At 40.3% G+C, this 27,453-nt stretch overlaps 1 protein-coding gene across 26 annotated transcripts in view; it reads left to right on the top strand.

Moving 5' to 3' along the window:
• The window catches only part of RGS6 (regulator of G protein signaling 6), a 544,783-nt gene that overhangs the window by 352,945 nt on the left and 164,385 nt on the right, over window positions 1-27,453 (top strand). For all 26 annotated transcript variants that reach the window (XM_072761912.1, XM_072761919.1, XM_072761924.1 and 23 more), the window contains exon 3: window positions 16,346-16,445. In XM_072761912.1, the coding sequence (XP_072618013.1) occupies window positions 16,346-16,445 (100 nt within the window). The remainder of the gene's footprint in view (window positions 1-16,345; window positions 16,446-27,453) is intronic.

The following is a 27,453-nucleotide window of genomic DNA, read 5'->3' on the forward strand; positions in this document are numbered from 1 at the left end:
CCAGCCTCTCTTGTGGAGGAAGGGGAGAGGCTGCACCAAGAGACAAGGGCATGGGGTTGGGGGTCAGGTGGTGGCAGCAGCATTTCCTGTCTGTGTCTGTCCTGAGCAGCTGTGAGGAGCTCTATTTTGGGTGGACAAAATTGTAGAAACTGGAAGAGCAGGTGCAGATTTCAGAAGCCATTGAAACCCTTTTGTTTGCAAAAGGAAACTGAGGCACAGAGCTATTAGGGACTTGCCCACAGTAATGCAGCTTTCTAGAGGCAAGGCTGAGTTCTGCGTGCGTCTTGGTCCATGGGGGGCCAATTGTGGATCTCAGGCCTCAGGCCCACCCCTACCTTTACTGTCCCCCATGGGAACGGGACATGCTTCGAGGATGCACAGTGATCTGACTGCTGTGTGCACTAAATGGTAATTTAGAAAAAAATTACTATTCTGAAATCGAATCAAGTCAAGGTCTTTGTTGATGCTTTGTCTGAGCTTTTTCAACTCTGAACACGCACTTGGGAATGCAGTCAGCTCCTGCCTGAGCCATAGGGCAGGACAGGCAGCTAGGGAAGAAACCAGAGAGGGCAGGGGCCCTCATTGGTATGTCGCGAGAGAATGCTGTTGCCTCCCAGGCAGATGGCAATCACTGTCCTGCCTGCTTCTGCAAGTGCTCAGAACTCTAGGCAGCTCCTTGGCTTCTTTGTGTCCTCTGGACACGGTCCCCACTGCTGTATTTTGCCCCATCAATGATTTTCCACTGTCAAAATCCTGCCTCTCCCAGCCACTCTCTGCACAGTGCTAGATTTATGAAGTGTTTCCCGCAGCCAGTGCTTGGGGCTCAAACCCCAAGCGTTTTGCTCTGGGCCCCAGGCGAGCACCAAACCTGGGAGAGGGCCCTTCCTGATGCCCCCAGTGACTTCGAGGAGGCACGCACTCTTGCCGTCACATTGCTCAAGGGCTCTCCTTCCCTCAGGGCCTGAGGAGCCCCTGACATCGAAATGCCCACTGAGCTATCTCCAGCACTGCAAGGTAACACGTTCACACGCACACTCACGTGCATGCACACATGGACATAAGCATGCACGCATCCCATTTCTATTCCCATCAAATCTCCTCATCCCAAAATGACCTACGTGATGGCAAAGGCTTTTTACCTGTCAGAAGTTATTATCAAATGGAAGCTTCCTCTCTCCGTGACACACACATTATTGCAAATGCAGGTTGTACAGTTTCCCTCCATCCTGCCAATGTCCCCTCCTAAACCCTCTGCCCCCCCCCCCACCTCTCCAGGTTCCTGTAACATCCAGGGAGAATGTCTGAGCCAGCAAATCAAGGGTCCAAAAGGAGGCCCCCCCTTGGGGATAAAAGGGACATGTTTGAGAACTCACTTATATTTTGGATGGTGCTGTCCATCCCCCTAAGGCTCAGTGCTGGAAAGCCCCCCCACTATGCCAGAACCCACCTTTCCCCAGGGGCAGCTGGGCCTGGGGCAGCCTGAGCATAGCCCCTCCCAGCTCTCAAAAGAACTTCCCATACGTCTCGTCTCGTTTGAACCCTATGCTGACTTGGGGAGAGGCAGAGCAGGTGGCTAAGAGGTTTAGGCCACAGGGTAGGCCTGGGACAGGGAGCGCTTCTTCCTCACTTCTCCACCCCTCCCCATGGAGCCATCATTACCTTGTAGGTAGGAGGGATGAAGCAAGCTGGTCCAGATGGGCCTGGAAACACCCAGAAACCCAAATGGTACCCATACCAGCACTGGGATTTCAGGGAAATGAGGGAACTTATCTGTCTTAAACATTTTCTGCAAAACCGTGTTCCATGATGCAGCCGGTCCGATTCATTCACAAGGAGACTAAGACCCTGGAAGGGGAAGTGATTCCCTCATGACAAAGCAAGGTTAAGACCCACATGTAGAAAGGCCACTCTGAGGGCTTATGGAGATGAGACATCTCTCCTGCCTCCAGGACACTGTGCCTCCCACCCCTGCCAGGGCTGTGAGGGATCCTTCTATCCCACCATCACCCACACCCCTTCTGCCTGCAGCCCCTCACCTGGACCTTCCCTACCTTAGAATTCAAGTCTCAGGCTCCCCCCTCCTGCCACATCCTCACTTCCCTCTGTCCCCTGTCTTCTTTGTGGTCCTCTTCTCTCAGTTCCCTGGTAAAAGTTAGCTCATTGGATGGACTGACTCACCCCAGGGAGGGCTAAGCTCATGGACTAACAAATTTCTCTTCCAAACTGACTTAGATTCATTTTAGGTTGCAAAAGCAGCTTCTAGGGGCCATGACTTGACTCAAGAAGTGCTTTAAGAGTTGGGCAGTAGCAGCTCCGAAATCTCTACATAGAAAGGGCTGTGGTCCTTGCTTGGAAGCTGCATTTGCAGAGCAAACACATTTTTTACTGTGTTTTTTTTTTTTTAAGTTGATATTTGGGATAAAGGAGTAATCACTGCCCTACCAACTTCTACCTCTGCCATTTAATGCTTTCATTAAGATCTAGGTCACTTGCTTTTTTTTTTAAGTTGATATTTGGGATAAAGGAGTAATCACTGCCCTACCAACTTCTACCTCTGCCATTTAATGCTTTCATTAAGATCTAGGTCACTTGCTTTTATGTTCACTACAGTTTGTGGGTCCTCTTCAGTCTGGTGCTAGAAGGGAACTTGGCATTTTTAAGTGCAGCCTCATCAGTACAGATGAGGGCCCTATCACCTCCCTCATTAAGGGCAGTATGTTTCTGCTAATGCATCCTAAGATCAAATTAACTTTTTGGGTTTTGTTCGTTTGTTTGCTGTCACAATACATTTTAAGTTTTCAGTTGATTCAATGGCAAATTAGTTTACATATGGGCTGCTAAGTCATTTATCTCTCAAATTATTTGCATGATGTTTATCTATATGTCTGTGCTGTATGTGTAGGAGTTTCTATATATTCCCTATCACAGATAATTTTAGAACAAACAAAAGACCAACTCTAATTGTGATACTCTTTACTCTTGATTCTGGAAAACAAGAGTCTTCCTGACCTTCTTAGTTATGAATCTGGTCTGTGAATCCCAAACCTAATGTTAGACGTAGTCTTGGCTTTCAGAAAGCCAGAGCTTCAAAGTAGTATGCTGTGTGGCTTCCTGGGGACCAGACAATACACAAGATGTCAAATTAGGTAATTTTGCACATGGAACACTGTCTAATCTGAATATAATTAGTCATCATCTCCTGGGACTGTGTGTGTGTGTGTGTGTGTGTGTGTGTTTGGAGAAAGGGAGCCCAGGAAGGGAAAGGAGATGGGGAGGAAGAGAGCATGAGAGGAAATTGTTTTCATTGCATGCTGAATGGAAATAGCTGGAAAAAATTAAAGTCTGTGGCCTGTAGTCAGGAGGAGTGTATCAGTGTGCTAGGGCTGTAACAAAATGTTGCAGGCTGAGTGGCCTAAACTACATAAAAGTTTTGTCTCAAAGTTCTAGAGTCTCCAAGTCCAGAATCAAGGAGTCAATAGGGCTGCTTCCTTCCAAAAGCTGCGAGGGATGGATGTGTCCCAGGCCTTTCTCCTTGGCTTGAGGAGGCTGCCTCCTCCCCGTCTCTTCACATCTTGCCTTTACACATCTCTGGGTCCAGATATCCCCTTTGTATAAGTCTTACTGGATTAGAACCCAACTTGATGGCATCATTTTAACATGATGAGCTCTACAAAGACCCTATCTCCAAACAAGGTCCCATTCTGAAGTAACAGAGGTATAATTTGGGGTGGACACTGTTCAGCCATAACCAGGGGCTTCACAATGAGGCATATGAAGAACATCACCATGCAGCAGGGGGTTCCTGTGAAGCAAGAGCCAACTTGTGGAAGTCACACCTGAGACTGGGTCTTTCTGCTGTGAGTCAGCGGAGTCAGGGCTGAAATTGCCCCTCACCCACCAGCCATTGACCTAGTCGACACCCTCCCCAGGTGACTTAGGCCCTGTGAAAGCCCTCCTCCTCAGGTGAGGGACAAAACCCACTGCCTCCCAAATTGTCATGGTCAGTGTTTCAAATCCAGTTTCTTGATAGGTGTTGCCCCTCTCCACCTCCTAGATCCCCGCAACTCCTTAATCCATAAATAGAGAAAGAAATTTCTTTTTATTGGAAAGAGGCACAGATAGTTTTATTGGAAAGAAACATAAGTTTCTACTTACAATCTTTTTCTCCTCTGTTCCTCCTGATGACTGTGAGGTAGGCAGCATGGCCTAATGACTGGCAAGCAGGAGGACCACGTTCCCACCCACCTGCCTCCCCCATAGGTGGGGGCTGGGCCCCCATGGCTCCTAGAGCCTGGTCAGCATCCAGGCACCACCTGATGCTTTCTTGCCTTCCTGCTGCAGAAGAGATGCAGGGAGACTGCAAAAATAATAATAATAATAATAATAATAATAATAATAATAACTACAAAAGCTACTTAATTTGGGTGATAAATAGAAGTCATTGGCAAATGACCCTGCCATTCTCCCTGGGGGCTCGCCTGTTTTATTTTCAGATATGGGTATTTACCCCGGGTTTTCCGACGGTCCATCAGATGCTTCCCTGAGTTGCTCAAGCTCCTTAGAATAAAATCAGAATTAAATCGGAGAGATGCATACTGCCATAAATCTCATTTTCTTGAAGATGAAAGTTTTTCTTTCAGACTAATTTCAGGAGCAGTAGGCAAAGGGCTTGGAGATTAAAAAGAACACCTGTTCCTGGGCTTGCAAAGCTTGTCCTTCCTTTAGGCAGATATGCACCCCCCCCCTCCCCTTGGCAAATTCTGCTGCTTATCCTAGCTTGTGGTGGGACTTGGGATCTAAGGCCAAAATAAGACTGCTCTGGGGAGCTCAGGCTAATACAGAGCTGGGTAATGAAATAATAATTTTCTCTGTAGTTGGAAACCTATGCAAAGTGGGTCCCATTCAGTGAGAAGTGACTTTAGGGACACCTGTTTGGAAAGCGTGGCTCTCTGGGAGCAGCTGCTGTCCTCAGAGGCTCCCTTATAATCTCCAGGGAGCAGTAGAACCTCCTGTGGTTACTCCCTTGCCTCAGATGGAGAAAGAATTTAAAATCTATTATGAAGGAGGAGAGAGTAACATTTCTCGGGAGCAACTATCTATGTGCTGGGCACTGTGTGCTAAGAACTTTTGCCTATATACTCATTTAAATTTTAGAAATAAATTGCTGTTCTTGGAAATAAAGTGGTTCCTTGATTTTAAAGAAATTTGGGGAAATATCAAGCTTAAGAAGAGGATGAAATTACCCATGATTCCTTGACCTGTTCTGTTTAATCCCTTGGTGGCTGGAATGAAAGGGAGATGCCAGCCATTTCAGAAAGACCCGAGTGTGCCACAGTCTTCTTTGAGTAAGGAGGGAGAAAGGGCATGCAAGGGGCACTTTCTGGCACAGGAATGTAGGGAGGGGAAGGACTCGAACTCTGCAGGTGGGATCACAACCTCTGGGCAGTCAGTTCAGCCCAGAAAGGGGAGTCCGTACAGCATCACTTCGGTATGTATTCCAGAAAATATCAGCCCCTGGGGCTGTATATTCAGAAGTAGCATTAATTATCCACAGGAGAGCCTTGAGATATGAGACCCCAATTGGAAGCCTTGCTGTCACCCACTGGCAGCACAAATCAGAGTTGTCCAGAGCCCTGCCCACGGGGTCCAGTAGGATGCTGGATGCTATGGGCAGTGGCTAAGGGGCTTCCTCAGGAGAAGAGGCAGGAATCACCTGAAGTTAGTGGTGTCATTGCAAAATCTTTTGCATGGCCCCCTTGGGGACTGTACCCCTTTTTCCTTTGGCTCATTAAACATCCTGGAGGGGCCTCCCCGCCTAAAAGGTGAGCAGCGAGGGAAGGACCTGCCTGTCTGGTTTCCCAGCACCTAGCACATCGTGAGTATTCAAATATATTTGGAACAAGCAATGATTCACCTCCCATTTCTCCTTTAGGACTGCTTTGCCTGATTTTGCCTCTATGGAAGCTCCCCCCACCCCACTGTGATTTGTCTCAGTCTCCTCCCTCAGGGATGACTCTTGCATTCACTGGAGCAGCTCGAGCATCAGACATGAAGAATGGTATAATCAAAGAAAAGGCCCCAGGAAGAGAAAATGACACATTTGGGTGCAAAGAGGCTGTGATCTGAAGAAATGAAGAGCATGCCCCTTGGGTCAGGCCAGGGAGGGGGGACAGATGAACCCACACTACTTAAAATCACACTCACCGAGCTGAGGAGAGGTAGGCAGGATGAGCCCTCGAGGACCAAGGGTGGTACCATGGCCAACTTCAATGAGATGCTTAGCACCAAGAAGTGGTGCCACCTCAGGTTCTTCTGTAACAGGCAGTCCTGAGCCAAGCAGGCAACTTCTGGTTCTTGCCTCATATCCTTGGAATGGAAAAAGGGGAGCAAGAAATATAGACAATTTATAATGCATATGTGTGCATGGACTGGAAACATCAAGGGTCATTTCCTAGAAGAGGGGCTTGCTTTGGAGCAAGACCTAGTAGTATGACTAGGATCCAGGTGGGTTTGCAGTAGGTTAGATGAAGCATAGTGTGGGCCAGGAGAGAGAGCAGGGAGTTTTTGCAGATAGGTGTGTCCAGAAACAAAAAGCATTGTAGGAGTTGATGCTGGAAAGGTAGTTTGACACCAAATAATAAAGGACCCTGAATTCTATAGGAGGAAACCTGGCATTTATTTTGTGGCAGGAGGGAGCCACCACAGGTTTCTGAGGAGGGGATAATTTACATAAATTATTTCAGGCCCTGAAATTCATTCTAGTTGCCATTTCAGTTGTTTAGTTTGGGGTAGGACAGGGTGTTAAGGTAGAGTCAGAAAGGAAGTGAGCCAGAAAGAATAAGTGATTTCAGCATCCAGGATGTCCTTGGGGTCAGAGGGAGGACAGGTCTCATGTTCTTCAATCTTTTCCAAGTGGAAAAAAATTGCAGCGATATTCTAGGACACTGGGTGGACTGGGTTTTCCTTGGAAACAAAAGTATTGTTAGGCTCTTTCCAGCAGTAAGGGGAAGGTGATATACATGTTAAAACTAGAATCTTTCTATAGAAACTTAATATGAAAAGATATATATTCACATTTGGAGCATTTATCCTGCTTACCTAATTATTTGGGCTGTGTTGCTACGTGATATTCCTTGTGGGCTAGTTCTCCCTTGGCAGGCCAGGTTGAAGAATGTGGCAAGATAAAATTGAGATGGGAAATAAAAAAGGATATTTGTTTTTCCATGTATAGAATGTTATGTTGGCATTAATTAATGGGCTACTGTGACCCATTTAAGAAGCCCTTAAAAGTAACCTCTGAGCCACCATCTAATTGGTCCCAGGTAGACCAGAAACTGAAGCGCTTAAAATGTCATGGAAGCAATTACTTCAGGTTATAGACAGATGTTTTTGTTGTCCTCAACTCTGACATCTTCCCCCGAGCAGACTATCACAATCCCTTGGTTTGTCTGTTAAGCTGTTCAGATGGAACAGAGAACAGTGGAATGTGGGGAAATCCACCCACTTCCTCTCTAAAATACTAATCTATTTTGGAAACAATGCAGACTACTGATTTTCCAGACATTTATTCATGAGTATGGGTCACTATATGTATTAGTTTTCTACTGCTGCTATAACAAATTACCTTAGGCTTAATGGTTTAACACAAGATACATTTATACTATAGTACAGTTCTTGTTGTCTGAAGTCTGATGTGGGGGTCTCTAGGCTAACATCAAGATCTTGGCTGGACTGTATACCTTTTGAAGGCTCTAGGAGACGATCTGTTTCCTTGCCTTTTTCCAAGAGGTCACCACATTCTTTGCCTTATAGTCCATTCCTTCATCTTTAAAGCCAGCAGAGTCTCATGTCTTGGACATTTTTTTCTGTGGTCACATCTCTCTCTAAATGACTTAGCTGGGAAGAGTCTTCATCTTTCAAGATGATTAGACTGAGTGCACCTACATAACCCAGGATAATCATTCACCCACCTCAAGGTCCTTAACTTGAATCACACCTGCAAAGTCTCTGTTGCCATACAAAGTAACATCTTCACAGTTTCCAGCAATTAGAATGTGGACAACTTTTGAGGGGATCATTGTTTCTGCCTTCCACACTGTGTACTAAACATTGAAGCATAGGATGTGGCCTCATCATCTGCATTTTCTTCTACTCTGCTAAAGACTTAGGTGAACCAGGGTCTGCTTGGAAGTTGCCCTGACATCTGGGATAGTGATCCCAGGAGACAGCTCTGGGGCAAGACTGCCTGGGTTTGATACCAGTGATATCATTATTCAACAGCCTCATGTGGCCTTGGACAATTTGCTTGCCCTAAGTATCAGTGTTTTTTTGTTTTTTTTTTTTATAAAGGGCGGAGAATAAGAAGCAGATGGTGTGCAAATTAGAGCAATTTGAGAAGATTATAATAGAGATTTTAGGTCCTTTCCCATTGCTAGAACGTCTTCTTGATCAGTGTCCCTTTTCCTCATAGCTGGCCTTCTGCAGTCAGAGATTCCTTATTCTATGGCTCACCCAAAGGACCCGCTCCACTTATTTCCAAGCAAACAATAGATGCTTATACAAGAGACACTATGCCTTCTAAAGCTTTGCCATTCCTTCAAGCTGAGGGGAGTCATTTGCTCTAAAATATCATCAATAAAACATTTATTCACTAACCAAAAACGTCATTCTTGTCTGTTTTTCTCTTCAAGTAAACGGGGGAAAATGTTTTCCATAAAAGTAATTTATGAAGCACTACATATAGTAATACTAAGACCATAAAAATAAGCTTCCAGGAGACAATACAAGTAAAACAACTTTGTCCTTTTACCCTGGCATTGCCCCTGGGTAATGTCAGGCATAGTACATTAGGGAGCTGCTCTAAGCTCAACTGATACTCGGGTGCCTATTGAACAATTCTTTGAACATTGTAGCTAAGATTCATTTATTTAATTCATTTCCAAAGCAGAATGATCTTTAAAAATGTAAACACCAAGTTCACCTTAAAGTTCAGATATTACCACCCATAAGATACTAATATATTAAGCATCCCATTTAATGCTGGAATCCAAGACAAAGTTCTTGAAGAATATAATGCTTATGGTGGGTGCCGGGATGGCTCAGTTGTTAAGTATGCGACACTTGATTTCAGCTCAGGTCATGATATCAAGCCCCACTGCACTGGGCATGAAGCCTGCTTGAGATTCTCTCTTTCCCTCTCCCTCTGACCCTCCCCAACCCTGTGCACACATACATGCTTTCTCTCTCTATCCTTAAAAAAAATAGTACGCATGAGATGGAAGCAATTTCAATGTCCCTCAATAGGTGAATGGATAAAGAAAATTATATATATATGAAATATATCTATATCTATCTATCCATCCATCTATCCATCCATCCATCCATCCATAATGGGATATTACTCAGCCATTAAAACAGAATGAAATCTTGCCATCTGCAGCAATATGGATGGACTTTGAGACCATTATGCTAAGAGAAATAAGAGAGAAAGACGTATGACTTCACTTAAATGTGGAAAACAAAGCAAATGAACAAACAAAACAAGTGCAAACAAACTCATTGATACAAAGAACAAACTGATGATCCATGATGAGAGAGAACAGACTGTCTTTTATTCACTGGTGGCTGATACAGAGAAAAAACTGGTGGGGAGGGAGATGGAGGGATGGGCAAAACAGGTGAAGGGGATTAAGAGGTATAATCTTACAGTTATAAAATAAAGAAGACAAGGGGATGTAGAGTACAGCATAGGGAATATAGTCAATAATATTGTAGCAACTGGGTCTGGTGACAGTTGGTAACTAGGTTTATTGTGGTGACCATTTTATATGCAAATATTGAATCACTAGGTTGTACATCTGAAACTAGTATAATATTGCATGTCAATTATTCTTCAATTTAAAAAAGGAATAGAATAGCACTCATGTCATTCATATAATTATTCATCAATAAATATTTACTGAGCACCTACTATTAGGATTAAATGATCAGAAAAATAGTCAAATGGGAAAAGCAAGTACAAGTTAAAGTGATAATTGATATAGAGAAAAGACAGAGGGTCCTAACAGACCTTATAACAGAATAAGCACTGAGAAACCATAGACAGATTTTAAGCAGGGGAGTTAAACGATGAATTTTTTCCTTTAAGGATATCACACGAGCTACAATATGGAGAACAGATCAGAGAGGAGTCAGGCCTGCCTGGTCATCCTTTATGAATGTTCTTTAATACAGGATCTTTGTGGCGGACAATGTTATTTGGTGAAACCAACCCTGTTTTTATTCCCCCTCTCCCATGCTTCCATGTGATATGGAGGTTGGATAAGCTGAATACCCTTTGCCCAGCTCCCTTTACCATGCGACATGCTCTGGCCAATGAGACTAGAGCACAGATCTGTTGGCCTCTTCTGGGAAGATGTGTGCTTTCTGGATAAAAGGAACAAGTACAGATCTACCAACACTCTGCCCTTCTTCCTGCCTTTCTTCTTATTGTCAAAAGTAGAAGTGACGCCTAGAGCTGAGGCCACTCTCTGGCAAGCACGAGGGAAAGGCCAAGATGATGATTCACATAGAATTACATAACCCCAGTAATGCTATCAGCCATCCATGCACAAATTGCTTGTTATTTGGGAAAAATAATTCCCCATGTTTAGAGTTTGGATTTTTTTTTTAACTTTCTATCAAAAGCATTTCAGGCTGATACAATGATTCAGAAGTAAGTTTAACTGAAAATAAATTAACAGGCATTTCAATCATTGTCATAGCTAGCACAAGGACTCTGAGGATTTCCCTCCTGCCGTTGAAATCACCATCTTTTGAATGGGATGGTGAAAGAGGGAGGGAGGGGTTCCCCTTTTTGATGACCTCTGAAAGTAGTATTCCTTAGTGTTTCACTGTCAAGCTCTTTTGAGCCTGTACTTGGCTCTGCTGCCACATCCTTAACTTTGAACCCCGATGCCAGAATCTTTCTGAACTGTATTAGTCCACGATGAAAGGGAACAGACTTTTACCCACTTCTGTAACTGTAGAAACTAAAATTGTGCCTGGCACTTTGTAGGCGCTCAATAAATGTCCACTAACCCGGTAAGTGAAGCTGAGTACATTTATAAGTTGAAAATAGCAATGTGCTATGTTTTTAAAAATAAAAATGAAAAATAGCCTGATCTTATGGAACACATATGGGGACAGAGCATGCTCAGTGAAGCATACACATTTTGGATTAAGAAATATGATTATCACTTGCCAGCTCTGATTCCTGCCTCTGGGCTGATAAGATGTGTCCAAAGAGTCATTTTCACTCATTCATAGACACCAAAACAGAAAGGGTCTTTAATGAAATGCAGGAGCTGGAATGACAGGCATTAGTGGCGAAAAATAGGCAATTGATTGCAAAGTCAAGATGAAACGCTTCAATAAAAAAGACCTTCATGCCTGAGGCATACTTTTTTGCTAAAATTGTGGTGGGTATATATATATATTTTTTTAATAATGGCAATATAGTTTTCCTATTCTTGAAGTTTTTAAATCTTCCACTGAGGAAAAATTGGAGGAGCTAAATAAATCAGTTCACTGGATAATTAACTTACACAAACAAAACTAATATTGGCCTTTTGTCATTTCTGTTGGGAGTGTCATCTGTATAAGCAGAGATGAGCAGGCAAGGAACTGATCAGTAAGGAACAGTGTCAGGGCCTCTTTAGATCATGTCTCTGTCTGGCTTCTAATGCCGTTTGTCCAAAATGATTTCTTAAAACACCAAAACTTCCCAGTCCTGCTGTGCACATCACCTTGCACCTCAGCCCAGGGAAGAGTTCTGTATGGAGCCATCTGGCCAATGGGCAGCAGGGAGAATGGAAAGCCAGAGACGTGATTGCCTGTCCTGTCCTTTTCTTGCAGACACAGCCTTACATTTGTCAAGTCAGGGAAAGTTCTTGTGTCTTAGAACTAGAAATCTTAGTTTAGCCATCAGGCCTATCACTGTAGAGATGAGGGCACTATATCCAGAGAGGTTAAGTAACTTGTCCAAGGTTGACACAGCAAATCAGTGAAGCTGAGGCTAGCCTTTCTCCTGGGTCTCAGACCAGTGTTCTTCCTGCAGTCCTGCTTCGGCCTCACTTTGTGGACAGGTGGTTGCTTCTCCCCACTCCTCTTATACCCCACAGTTATTTCAGTGAATTATGTCTACTGTCTCATGACACTCCTCAATTCAAAGGAAACCCACCCTATAGTGTAACGGTTCCCATTTTCCCTGCTCTTTGGAAGAATGTTCTACGTGCATGTCAGTGCTGAGTCTTGAGCTCCTTTGTAGGAGGGTGTCCTGGTTGTTGGGACTCATCCAGGCAGAACCAGATGAGTTGGTCAAGGAGCTTTTCTGCATTACTTGCTGTCAAACAACAGCCATGTCTTATTGATTGGCACAGGGAAATTTAGGTCCAACATTCTCCCTAATGATTCAGAGCTTCATATTAAATAAAGGATGTCAAGAAATTGATGTTGCTCTTCTTCAGGAACAAAAGGTGTCTGAAGTTAGATGGGACTGAATAACCAAGAAAATATAAATAGACACCCTCCTATCTCCCCAGTCCCCACCCAGGAGCTGTGATCCACCATAGAAGATAAATCTTGCCAAGTCTCTGGGACAAAGGAAGAAAAAACACAGAGCAGCTAGACATCAGCAGTCATTGGACCAAAATAAATTCTGAGACGGTTGATAATCTGATTATCTGGATCAATTTCTCTGTTTCCTTCTCCACCCCCTTAGGACTGAGCTGAACTTCCCCTTCAATGCAAACAGTATTAGGTGCCTTGCATCTGAAGAGCATGTCAGCAGACACTGGTCAAAAATAAGAGGAATCTTGGATTTGATGGAGTTTGGACATTAGAGTCAGGAAGACTTGGGCAAGAATTTGGACTTTGCCACTTACTAGCCATTTGTCCTTGGATAAATCTAACCTTCTGAGCCTAAATTTCAATATCTTTACTAAATAACTTTTAAGACTGAGAAATTAATTAGATAATTTATTTAAAATAATACCGGGGACAGTGTTGATCATTTGTAGATGTTCTGAAAATATTTGCCATTATAATTTATATAGCCTCCTGGGATCCGACTCTGGATTTTTTGGTAGGTCTGTACTCTCAGCATGTCACCAAAAACTTGACCAAAAAAAAAAAAATCAGAAGCAGTATTATTAGCTGATGTTGCAGAAGACCATGCTCCACAATCAAACTCAGCTATCACAAATTTTCCTGACACAACAGAATGGGCTACAGAAGAGTATAGGCCCTAAGAATTTTTTAAGTAAATTGTGGATGGTATTATTGGAATTTCTGCATTCGTAAAAAGCACTGGATTTTAGTATACCCCACCTCTAGGATTCTTGATTCTTATTACTGTTTGTGTGGCTTCAGCAATTTTTGATAGGTGCATTTATTTTAGAGCCCTGCTGTGTCAGTAAGCTATAGCCACAATTTTTCCGGATAGTAAACCACCCAAACTCAGGGCCATATAACAATAAACTCATGAGTGTGCAGATCAACTACGATTTGACCTATCTGGCTGTAGGTTGGGTCCCTTCTGATCCAGATGTCTCTCATCCTCCTTGCGACAACTATCTGATATAGGAATGCAGGAGAAGAGGGTGAGCATGACCATGCAGGTACATTGAAAGCCTCTGCTAACCTCACGTTCAGTATGCTCCCATTAGCCAGGCAAGTCACATGACCAAGCCCAAAGGTCAAGGGGCAGACTCATGGATTTGGGTAAATATTAATACTATGGAGAAGTCAAGATTTGGGAACCAATGAACATTCTTCCACACTTCTGGTGTTGTAAACTATTGCTGCAATGTAATTCCCTTTCTGGTCACTTAGGGTGTTGTCTTTTTGACCTGGCTATAACCTCTGATAAATAATATACCTCATACATCTTGGCATATTGTGAGCCCACATGAGAAGATAGGTAGGTATTCTTTAATAAATATGTCCTTTTAAGATTTGGTGTTGGGATGAAATGACTTCATAGAGCATGGAAGAAGAGTACTGTGGAGCATGCCTCTGCACAGCCAGTCGTTCAATCCAGCCCACATCAGCAGGGACTGGTAATTACTATCATCTAATGGCAAGTCAAGAGTCTAACTGAATTGAAATATTGGCTTCCCTCCAATTCCCAATGATTTTGAGTCCATTCTATAAAAAGCATCAATGTAACTGATACATGTGGGTTCAGATAGCACACCAGATCAAAGGCATAGATTACCTTGAAAATATGACATTTTTTCTAGGAATAACTCTTCTTGACTATTAGTAAGGAATACTCAGACTACTCTAAATCATTGGGCTGAGGTGAAGGGCAGTAAGGCAGGGCAGTAGCTGAGACGGTGACATGAATGTGGATGAAAAATCTTCTTATCCTGTCACTTACCAGAATGTAGGTCTTCAGAGAATAACCTTTATTCTTAGCATGATATATTCATCTACTCCCTAAAGGGCCAGGAGCTTAAGATTCTTTCTCATTATCACTACTTCTCAGAAAAACCCAGAAATAACCAGAGGAAAGTGGTCTTCCTGCTTGGCTGCTTTTCTGGGAATCTTATTGAAGGCAGCACAGCTCAGGGGTTAGAAACCTGAGCTCTGAAGTCTGTGGCTGTGTTTAAACTCAACTGGGTAGCTGTGTGACTTTGAGAAGGTTGCTTAACCTCTGTGGTGGTCATTGGGGCTGTTCACAGATGGTCAGTTTCCCTTTCCTCCTGGCACCCAAAAGACTCAACCCCCTGGCTCCTTTGTAGTTGGGTGGTGCCATGTAACTAGTTCTGGCCAAAGAATTGTGAGCAAAGGTGTTGTATATAGGGTTTCTTGGCTATAACATTTAATAATCAATGCAAAATTCTCCAGAATTCTCTCTTGTCCCTCTAGCACAATGATGAGCAACATTCAAGATGGTGACCATTCCATCAACCTGGGTCACAGAATAACTACAATGAGCAGAGGCCCCCTGGTGACCTGTGATAGACTTGAAGCATGAGAAAGAAATAAACTTGTTTGTACCCAGCCATTATGATTTTGAGGGTTATTTGTTACAATTACCTGATCTACCCTGGTTTGATATGTGAAAAGTGAGGGTAACATAGAATCTAGATTATGAAATAATCATGAAAATTAAGTAGGTTAATATATGTACGATATTGTGCCACATAGTAAATTCTTAATATAGTTTAGCTATTGTATTTAATTAAGTAATTTTGCATTCTAACTAGTCTCTAATGAGTTATTTATATCTTTCAAGTAAGTTGCTGTGCGATTTTGAGAAATTCAACCTCAAATTGCAATACCAGTATGTTAGACTAGATGGGCTAGAGTTTTAAATCTCTAGACTTAAAGTTATGTGCATTTTTTATGGAAATACTCAGAGGACCCATCTTGGTGTTTCACAAATATTCTGTTGAGTAGGGGAACAAGATATGTGATAAAACTAAACATCATTTTCTCCCTTTTCCCAGTTGCTCCCTACCCCCAACTTCCCAAACAATAAGATCTATGTCCTTGTCAAAGATTGTTCTGTATTCTATTCTGCAACTTTCTGCTCAGGAAATTACATCTGGCCTGTAAATTCTTAGCTACAAATTGATTTCCCAATTTATGCACCTATATTCTTAGTAATCCATCTTCTCTCTCGGTTCTGTATTCAACATAAATACATAATATCTTGTTTTATTAATAAAATCTCACTGGCTTCAAGCCACAGCCCACCATGGTCTTTCTTTTGGCAGTATGGTCTTCTTTAGTCCCAAAGGAGTTCCGCTTTAATCCTGGCTCAAAGTGACCACGCTCACACCACTGCAACCAACCACTGAAACCTGTCCTCCAATTTCTCTGGATCAGAACTTTCCACATCTTGATTTACAGTATTTATTTTTTTCTCCTTTGTGATACTGTCTGGATCCTACACTGGTCCCAAAGGCCACATAGCTCATATTGTTCAGCCTATATATAAACCAAATTTGGAAAAGAGGAGGAATCTCATTGCATACATATTGACTTCCATGTTGGAATCAGTTCATTAGGAATCCTAATATTTTTCCCTCCTTACCTTCTTGATCTAGGAGTCTTTAGACCATGCTTTATGTTCCTGTGTGTATAACCTCATGGCCTCCCCACCCACCTCTAGTGCTTGGTTTATTATAGATCCTGCTACTGTGTTTATTGACTGTCTAGGTGGAGGACTTTTTTTATATCTATTGTTCATACATATTCATGCATGTTCATTTTGGGAGGAAGTGACATTTCTTTATCCTCTTTCAGAGGATTACTTTATGGGAGGAAGTGACATTTCTTTATTCTCTTTCAGATTGAAGATATCATTACGAAGATGCAAGATGACAAGACAGGTGGTGTGCCCATCAGAACAGTCAAGAGCTTTCTCTCCAAAATTCCCAGTGTTGTCACAGGTAAACATTGTCCTTTCGAGTGTTGGTGGCAATAGGAGAAGGCTGCTAAAAAGAGTTGTGTAGTCTTGATTGTTTCCTGGGATGTGTCTAAGAATTTGTGAATAGTAAAGATGATACATTCAATGTGCTTCTTAATGTCAAATTCTGGTCATGGTTTCTGAAAGCTACTCTTTGCCAGTGATTCAGAATGGTCTTACCATGACCAACCCTTCTGTGTACAGGTTGAGGCTTCTAGAAAGAAACAAACTCATTAGTGAACTGGATAGCCCATCAGTAACTTGGCTTATAAGATATACACAAGCACAGATATATTAAAGAAAGTACTTTAGTTTTAAACAAGCTTTAAGAAAGTCTTACATACAAATTCTACAAAATGCTTGTATTTTAAGTTTTTAAACTCATTATACTTGAACTTTTGAAAGAAGTGATTTTAGAATATTTTCTGCATTACTTTGAGGACTTTGTATATTTTGTATGCTCAAACATTAAAAAAAATTAACTATGATATGTGGCAAACACATGGGTATAGTTTCAAGTATAATATTAAAATGGACCACCTGTGCCTACCACCTTTGCTTGCTAAATAACATTTCATCAGTATCTTAGAGCCCCTCTGAAGCTAATGGATAACATCTGCCTCCCTTTCTGCTATAAGTAATCAATATCTACTTTTTATCCTAATCAGTTTCTTTTCTTCATAATTTTACCACATGGGTGTGTGTCCCTTTTATCTAAACAAAAAAACAAATAAATTAAAATGAAATTTTAGGTAGTTTTCTCATTATCAAAATATAGCTATTTCCTTTCCAAATTATAGAATAATTAAAATAAAAAATAAAAAATACTAACAATACCAAGTGCTAGTGAGGCTATAGAGCAACTGGAACTCACACATTGCTAGGAGAAAGGTAAAATGCAGCTACTCTGGAAATTTCTTATAATGTTAGACAAATGCTTACCATCTAACCCAAAATCCCACTCCTTTGGTATTTATCCGAGAGAAATGAAAACATGCATTCAGACGAAAACTTGTAAATATATATGACAACTTTATTTATAATCTCCAAAGCCTGAACACAACCCAAATGCCCTTCAATGGGTGAATGAACAAACTGTGGTAGACCCATCTTCATCAATGAAAAAGAGTGAATCATTGATATAGGAACTAACTTAGATGAACCTCAAAATTATTTTTCTGAGTGAAAGAAGCCAATCTCAAAATATTACATGCTATATGATTCCATTTATATAACATTCTAAAAAAGCCCAAAACTATAGTGATGGAGAATGGATCAGTAGTTGCCAAAGATTGAGAGCTGGGGGAGCATATGACTATAAAGAGGTCACACAAAGGAGTTTTATAAGGTTACAGTGGAACCATTTTGTATCCTGATTGTGGTGGTGGTAGTGATGACATCTATACATAGGTCAAAATTCATAGAATAGCACACCAAAAAAAAAAAAAAAAAAAGAGGCTAATATTAGTATGTTACCTTAAAAAATAAATACACTCAACTGAGGTACCCATTAGTATCCTAAATCATTATTCAGACTGTCACTGTTTGAACTCGGGTACCAAATAGATCTGGATAATGAAGGATGATTGTATTGTTAGTATGCTCTAATTTTGAAATTTATATAAATTAAATTATAATATTGGCTGTGATATATTTTCATAACTTCTGGATTTTGCTTGATAAAATGTTTATGATTTTTTTAAATGTTTATGATTTTTAAATCTATTTTCATGGGAAGATTAGTTTGTTGTTTTTCTTACACTGGTTGCTGGCTTGGGTATCAAATTTATGGTAGACTACTAAGATGAACCATGGAGTATATTTCTTTTGTTGATATTGTGGTTGTTCTCTGAAAAAATTTTTCTCTTTAATCTAGATTTAGGTGTTTAGTTTCAATTATTTTATTTATTTTTAGAAATTCCATCTGGTTCTTTTTCCAATATACTTGGTCATTCATTCAACACATATCTATTGAGTGTTTACTATTTTCTAAGTGTTACTAGGCAGTGGGGATTCAGAAAAAGTAAATGAAACAAATCAAAATGTCTGTTCATGGAATTATAGATTCTAGTGGAGGAGACAACAAAATAAATAAGGAAAATTTTCAAGATTTGAGGTAGTGATAAAAGCCGAAGAGAAAAATAAAGTGCAAAAGGGGGATAGTATCACAACTTTGGAACGGATGGCCAAAGAAGAATTATCTGGCCAGGTAACATTTGAGTAAAGATGGAAGAGAGATGAAGGATTGAGTCACATGGATATTGAGGGGAAAGAGCATTCCAGAAACCAAGCCCTAAATCTCCAAGGCAGGCATGTTCTGGAGTATAAAAATCAGGTAGAAAAACAACAATAGCAACAACAGAAGGAACAGCTAGAGATGAAGAGGAAAATCAGGAGAACATGGTTTCTTGGATGCCACATTTTCTAGAAAGGAAGAATAGTGTGATCTACTACTGTGTCAAAAGCTGTTGATAATCAAGTAAGATAAGCACTGAGAATCAACCATTGAATGTAGAAACAATTGAATTCCACTCCTGACCTTGATAAGTGCACATTCCATGAAGGATTTGGGGGAAGGAGTGCAAAAAGCCTTATTGTAGTGGATTCAAGTCAGAATGGGAGGAGGGTGATTTGAGGTAGTGAGTATAATTAATCTTTGAAGGAGTTTTCCTTAAAAAGAAGAAATATAGCAGGATCTAGAGGGGTAAATAGAGTCAGGACATGTAGGTTTTTTAAGTAATATGAAAGTGACAGTACGCTCATATGATGATGGTGATGACTCAGTAGGGAGGGGAAAATGCTGCAGGAGAAAGAGGAAAAATTTAAGAAGCAATATCAATGAATAGGTAAGAGATGGAATCTGGTGCTCTTTAGTTGAGTGGCTCTAGCTAGAAACATGTACAATTTATTCATAAAAAGAGGAGTAAAGGCACAGTAGATGAACCAAGTTACAAATAAGCATGGTGATGTGGTGGGAGCTTGTAAGAGTCTCCTTCTAATTGTTTCTATTTTCTTAGTAATTTGGAAAGGAAAGAAGGTAGAGATGTCAGGTTTGAGAAGAGATCAGAAGCTGCGACTTAGTCATTTAGGGGTGTAAAGAGGTTGTCTGGACTAAATAAATAGAGTTTTGGCTGTGAGGTAGCATTAAGGACCCTCTTGAGATTATTAATATTTATGAATTTAAAGAGAGGCTATTCTTTCTCCATCCACATTTAGCTCTCTGGACTTGGATATGTATCAGGTAGAAAGCTGGACTTAATTAAAGCTATAGCAAGTATGAGAGTATAATAAATCAAGAGAGAGGAAAGAGAGTGACTGAAATGATTGACCATTAAATTTTAACTGAGTAAGGAAGAAAGTGAAACATGAGATGCGTGAGCAATAGCGAAGAGTAGTGATGACCATGAACTGTAAGTCCAGTAGAAAAGGAGTTTTGGAATTGGAAGCCAAAGTAAGAGAACTAGAAATGTAGGGAGTGGTGATTGGATACTAGAATGTTTGAAATTGGGATTATGAAGGGGTTTCAATGTGTTGGTGGTCACTAGATAAGAGGTAGGTATGACCATGGAAATAAATGATTGAGATGGGATAGAAGGCAAAATCATTAAAAGAGAGGAGGTCAAGGAACTAAGGGGCCATGATTTGGGAAGGCTGAGCTATGTGAATATTGAAATCACTATTGGGGGATAATAAGAGAGGGAGATTGTGAGTCTGTGGTTAAAATCTTCATAGAAGGAGAGACAGAGACCTAGGCATCAGTAGATGACTTTCACAAATAAGAGTTATAGGTGGTTTAACCTGATGTTATGAGAGTTTTTGGAGAAGAGGCAGGGAATGAAGACAGTCTAAAAGAAGACATGAGAAGCTAGGGCATTGCTTACCTGCCTTCAAAATCATGGTGTGTACAGCATGGGAGAAAAAATAGCCACCACCTCAGAGGGCTGCAGGGAACCAGAGCCACCAGGGAAGAATAAGAAGATGAAGGGAATATTAATTGAAAAGGATGAAGATATGAAAAATTTTGCTTATGACTGACCATGAGTTCCAGAGGGCAAATTTCAGGAAATGGTATATACATAACTTGGGTAATAAATGTCCACAGTTTGCTATGTACCAGGCACTAAAGTAGTCATAGGAGATGTTAAGATAAATAAAAACCCAGTCTCTGCTTTTCAAAAGGTGTAAATCTAATGAGAGAAACGGTCACAGGCAGACCAATAATTACATGAGCAATGTGTTATGATAGAAAATGAACAAAGTCCAGAAGAAAGAATCATGTGTTTTTCTTGAGTAGGTCTAGAACATTTCTCTGAAGTTGTGTATTATTTTTCTATTGCTGTGTAACCAGCTACCACAAATCACAGTGATTTTTTAATTTCTCATGATCTTGATTCTATGAATTAGTGATCTAGCCAGTTCTGCTAGTCTTACCCTTGAGGCCCTGGTCATCTGATGGTTGAGTGGAGACTAGAGGTCTTTGATGGCCTTACTCATTTGTCTGGCAGCAGTGCTTACTCCTAGATGGGGCTTCAGTTCCCCTCTGTGTCCCCTTGAATCACCCAGCAAGTTATACTGAGCTCCTTCATGGTCTGATGATCTCAAGTTTAAGGATTCTTAAGGCCTAAGCTCCAGAACTCATGCAATGTTAAGTACATGCAATCTGTTCTTCAAAGCAGATCACAAGACCAGCCTAGATTGGGGAGGCTGGGGAAACCAACTCTACCTTCTGGTGTAGAAGTAGAATGCCACACTGACATAGGGAGACATGATTCCTTAGAGGCCATTATTATAATGATCTACTACATGAAATAATTTTAGAACTGGATCTTAAACACAAATTGAAAACTGGGGAAGGTCATTCCAGGCAGAGAAAATAGACTTTTCATGGGCCCAAATGCATGAAAAGTATGCCAGGTTGTAGCAAAGATGAGGTCATTTATGTATGTGTATATGTGTTTGAAAAGAGGAGCACATTGGCCAAACACCCAGAGGAATTAAAAGGATATGAGACTTAACCTTCAAAACAGATTATAGGGGCACCTGGGTGGCTCAGTTGGTTAAGTGTCTATTTTCAGCTCAGATCATGATCTCAGGGTCCTGGGATTGAGCCCCACATCAGGCTCCCTGCTCAGTAGAGGAGCCTACTTTTCCCTCTCCCGCTGCCACTCCCCCTGCTTGTGCTCTCTTGCTCTGTCTGTCAAATAAATTAAATAAATAAATAAATACATACATACATAAATAAAATATTTTTAAAAAATAACAGATTATAAAGGAACATGACTTATAGACTTTATCCCAAAGGTAATTGTTGTAAATAGGAGGGGCATCACATCCATATGTTAGAAGCAGGAAGAGACAGGGAGCATGAAAACTGGTTAGGGAATCTTTAGATGAGGGAGTCTAAGCAGAAAATAAGGAGCCACAGTATCAACTGGAACCACAGCTTTAGAGCCACACCTCATTTAATCTTCCCAAAAATCCTGTAAGGTAAGAAGTGTTATTATCTCCATTGTACAGGGGAGGAACCCACTAATTTAAGAGCCTAAGTTACTTTTCCAAGGTGACACAACTAGTCAATCACAGGACCTCGGCCTCCAGCGCCCCCTATGGAAGTAGAGTGACTGTAAGATTCCAGACATCTGAGAGAAAGCTACAATATAGGATTGATAGGACTTGGTGACTAGCTGTGGGGCAAAGGGAGACTCATTCAAAATAAGATCCCAGTTAACATGATGGATCGAATATATTCATCTTTTTCTTTTTTGAAACTCCATAAAAATGATAATAAAGGATTTCTTAAAGATAAAATCCCAAAGTTGGAGGCCATTACTATAACATTCCAACGTGAAAAGTAAACATCTTTGGATTAAATAGCCTCCAAAAGATAGTCCAATACAAAAGACAATCAATGCCTTACTCTCAAGATGTGCAGATATGTGAGATCCCCATGGAGAACTATTTCCCAACACAGGAGACAGTAACAACAAAAATTAGGGATCTGAAAAACAAATGGGTATATGGTAACTGGCACAGCTCTGAGGCAATCTACTATCACTAGTCAGTGGAGAAAGCTAAAAAACAACTCTATTTATGTGATGAAGTCCTCAAAAGGCTCAGACACTAGTAGTTCTATCTAGTTAGAATGCATTTTGCCAACATACTTTCTGTTTAACCACCACTGCATGGGCCAGTCACTAACTCAGTGTCTACTACTGAGCACTTTCAGGTCCCACACTGCCAGCACAGCTCAGGCTGGAGTTGATGTTGCCCCTAACACCAGTCAAACTCCAGGACAAAAGATAAATCTCATGCTCAACCTGTTCAAGGTAGCAAACATGACATTCTGCCAGCACCTGCTGTGACACAGGGAACAGTTAGCAATTGGAATATAGGAACCTCGGTTGGCAATGCCCACAAGCACAGAAGAACTTAAGTCTGCACCAGTGGATACTCAGCAGCTACAGACTGAAACAGAATTTAGCTGTAATATTGTCAGATGGAGCCACAGTTGTAGCCAGTCCCATGAGCAGTATGTTTAAATCCATAGCCAGAGTGCTAGCACCAACACACAGCCCCAAGCTCTTCACCTCCATCGATGTCCCCTAGAGAAAAATCTAGGATGATATTTCAGGAAAACATTATACCTCCTCGCCCTCCTAAAATTGCTGGTATTAGAGTAGAGACTACATCCAGAAAAAATCTAGATTGCTGAGACCTTCTGGTATGAAACCCAAGGTGGAAATCCATGAATATATGACCACTCTGCTACCGTGCCAATGGAGATTGTATGTACAGAACAGTAATCAGCACACACTGCAGCCTTTTCTCCCACTCAGCACCTCCATCCATCTTTCTAACCTTTAGTGAAATAGTCAATCACCCATCACAAACCAGCAGATACTCTTTCACACATTTAGGGAGTTTTGTCACCAACATTGAAGTTTCCCCTCCATGGACAACAGCTACTTCTAACTTTCTTCTGTATCAGGTCCCCAGTTCCTCAGTAAAGATCAAATGGTAAAGATTTTAAATGATGAATGAAATGAGGCTGCTACTCAGTGTCTACTGTTGAGCACTATCAGTCCCAAACTACCAGCACAGCTCAGGCTAGAGTTGAGGTTGCCCCTAACACCAGTTTTATCCAGGACAACAGATAAATCCAACACAGTGTTTTTCTATCACTTATATTGATGGACAATAAACTGTCCATACCTAAATGTGACCTACCAACTGAATAAAATAGAAAGTGACTTCCATGGGAGAGGGAAGGAAGATGGAGACAAATAGTACAATAATGAGTGTCCTGTGGTGAAAGCTAAGATGTATGAGATTCCTCCAAAAGACTGTATTGATGAGGGCATGTAAGTTGTGTCCCAGGGCATCCAAGACCCCATCACTGAGAGAAGCTCTAGAAAGCTACTGATCACCACTTTCTCAGAAGCATGGTGAAAACCATAGATAAGAATACCATTAATCTGAATGTATCCCTGCTAGAAGGCCCATCTCTGTGCTGCCCAGCAGCTACCCTGAGTTGAGAATCTCACCAACTTATCCAAATCATCCCAAAGATAGAGAAGAAACAACTGTTAGTGACCTACGCCAAATAAATAATACATGGGAATATGCAGATGTGTATGTTTGTAATAGATCAAATGAGTGGGTCTGGGTGAGAGATTCCAAACTAAAGGTTCTAGAGTATAAGGAAAACATCCCATATAAAGAATGCATTTGCCAAAAAAAAAAAAAATCAACATTGAAATAATGGAAAATATACAGACTCAGTAAATAGACTGAAAAAAGAATTTGTGAGGCATAAAGGTATTGGTGATGGGAAGATGGAACATTGAAACAAAGAAAGTTTTCTGGAATTCACAGGTGACATTAAAAGGATCCATGATATCCAGTGACACAAAAAGATCAGAGTTGAGTGGACGTTATTTCTTTCAGATGATTCCCTTTGAAACAGGCTTTATGGTACATTTGTTTACAACTTTTCTAATGTGTTGATGTCTGTCAAATGAAACTAGTGACACAAGAGGTGGTAGGCATTTCTTGATCTTCCATCTTACAAATTAAATTTATCTGGTTAATTCATGCAGGACCCACAGAGAGCCTGTGGCAGAAAGTACCTATTTGGATCATTTATGCTGAAAATAAAACATTTTCCTATCATGTTACTCTGTTCTTTTTTTTTTTTTCTAGCCTTTATATATTTGACCTAACTTTATTGGTCACATCTTTATTATTAATTATTATTTAATAAAAATAAATATAATTTTAAATTCCAATACAGTTAACATACAGTGTTATATTACTTTAGGTGTACAATATAGTGATTTAACAACTCTATGCATTAAGATAAGTGTACTCTTAATCTCCTTCACCTATTTCATCCATTCCCCTTCATCCTCCCCTCTGATAATCATCTATTTGTTCGCGTGAGTTAAGAGTCTGTTTGGGGTTTGTCTCTTTTTTTTTCCTTTGTTCATTTGTTTTGTTTCTTAAATTCCACATATGATTGAAATCATGTGGTATTTGTCTTACTTTGACTTATTTTGCTTAGCATTATACTCTCTAGATCTCCATTCACGTCATTGCAAATGGAAAGATTTCATTTTCTTTTATGGCTGAGTAATATTCCATTATATATATACATATACTATATATATATAGTATATATGTGTGTATATATACATATACCACTTCTTCTTTATCCATTTATCAATCAATGGCTACTTCCTTAATTTGGCTATTGTAACTAATGCTGCAGTAAATATGGGAGTGCATCCTTTTAAATTAGTGTTTTTGTACTTTTAGGGTAAGTACCCAGTAGTGTGATTACTGGATCATACTTTAATTCTATTTTTACTTTTTTGAGGAAACTTCTTACTGTTTTCCACAATGGCTACACTAGTTTGCATTTTCACCAACAGTGCAAGAGGGTTCTTTGTTCTCCACATCCTGGCTGACACTTGTTTCCTGTGTTTTTTTGTCTTAACCATTCTGACAAGAGTAAGGTGCTATCTCATTGCAGTTTTTATTTGCATCTCCCTTGATTAGTGATGTCGAGCATCCTCTCATGTGTCATGTCTTCTTTGGAGAAATGTCTGTTCATGTCTTCTGCCCACATATAATTGGATTATTTGTTGTTTTGGTGTTGACTTGTATCAGTTCTTTATATATTTTGGATATTAACTTTTTATTGGGTATGTCATTTGCAAATACCTTCTCCCATTCCAAATAAGTTGTCTTTTAGTTTTGCTGATTTTTTTTCTGTGAAGCTTTATATTTTGATGTAGTCCCAATTGTCCATTTTTGCTTTTGTTTCCCTCACCTCAAGAGACCTATCTAGAAAAAATGTTGCTCTGCGCTATGTCAGAGACATTACTACCTATGCTCTCTTCTGGGATTTTTATGGTTTCAGGTCTCATATTTAGGTCCTTAATCCATTTTGTGTTTATTTTTATGTACAGTGTAAGAAAATAGTTCAGCTTCATTCTTTTGCATGTAACTATCCACAGTTTTCCCAACACCATTTGTTGAAGAGACTGTCTTTTCCCCCATTGCATATTCTTGCCTCCTTTGTTGAAGATTAATTGACCATATAATTGTGGGTTTATTTCTGGGCTCTCTGTTCAATTCTATTGATTTATGTGTCTCATGTTGTGCCAGTACCATACTGTTTGGGGCTTTGTAGTATAACTTGAAACTGGAATTATTCTACCTTCAGCTTTGTTTTTCTTTTCCAAGATTGCTTTGACTATTCAGGGTCTCTTGTGTCTCCATATACATTTTAGGATTGATTGTTCTCGTTCTGTGGAAAATGCTGTTGGTATTTTGATAGAGACTGCATTGTCTGTAAATTGCTTTTGGTAGTATGGACATTTTAACAATATTTGTTCTTCCAATCCATAAGCATGGAATAGCTTTCCATTTGTTTGTGTCATCTTCACTTCACTTCTTTCATCAATATTTTATAGTTTTCAGAGTACAAGTCTTTCACCTCCTTGATTAATTTTATTTCTAGGTATTTTATTTTTTTTGTTGCAGTTGTAAATGGGATTTTTTTCTTAATTTTTCTTCCTGCTGCTTCATTACTAGTGTATAAAAATGCAAAGAATTTCTGTAATATTGATACAAATCCTGAGACCTTACTGAATTTGTTTATCAGTTCTAATAGTTTTTGGTGGAGTCTTTAGGGTTCCCTATATATGGTATCATATCATCTGCAAATAGTGAAAGTTTTACTTCTTCCATATCAATTTGGGTGCCTTTTATTCCTTTTTCATTTTTTAAATAGTTTATTTATTTGTTCATGAAAGACACAGAGAGAGAGAGGCAGAGACATAGGCAGAGGGAGAAGTCAATGTGGGACTTGATTCTTGGACGAGGGATCATCCCTTGAGCTGATGATATATGCTCAACTTCTGAGCTACCCAGGCATTCCTCCTTTTTCTTGTCTGATTGCTGTAGCTAGGATTTCCAGTACTATGTTGAATAAAAATGTTGGGAGTAGACATCCTTGTTTTATTCCTGATCCTAGGGGAAAAGCTCTGTTTTTCACCATTGAGTATGCTGTTAGCTGTGAGTTTTCCATTTATGGCCTTTATTATATTGAGATGTATGCCCTCTAAAATAAATAAATTTAATAAAAATAAAAGACCTTTATTGCTCTAACCCTATTAGACTTTACCCAGTATAAAGACTTGAAGAAGTTTCAGGTTTAGAAGAGAAGACAAAGGATCAGTATTAAACATTTTGAGTTGGAGGTTTTGAAAGGATATTTAGGCAGTGTTATCCAGGAGACAGTTGGAAAAGAGGAAATGTCTGGGGGGACATTTTCTATAAGAGATTTGAGTTTAAGAATCATCTGATCCTAAGTGGCAGTGGATTTCAGTGATGTGATGATGGGCCCCTAAAATTTTTATATCTTCATGTATAGGTTATATGCCAGTCTATCCTCTATCTAGTCTGAGATAAAGCACCCCCAT

The sequence above is a fragment of the Vulpes vulpes genome, chromosome 6 (genome assembly GCF_048418805.1).
Source record: "Vulpes vulpes isolate BD-2025 chromosome 6, VulVul3, whole genome shotgun sequence".
NCBI lineage: Eukaryota > Metazoa > Chordata > Mammalia > Carnivora > Canidae > Vulpes > Vulpes vulpes.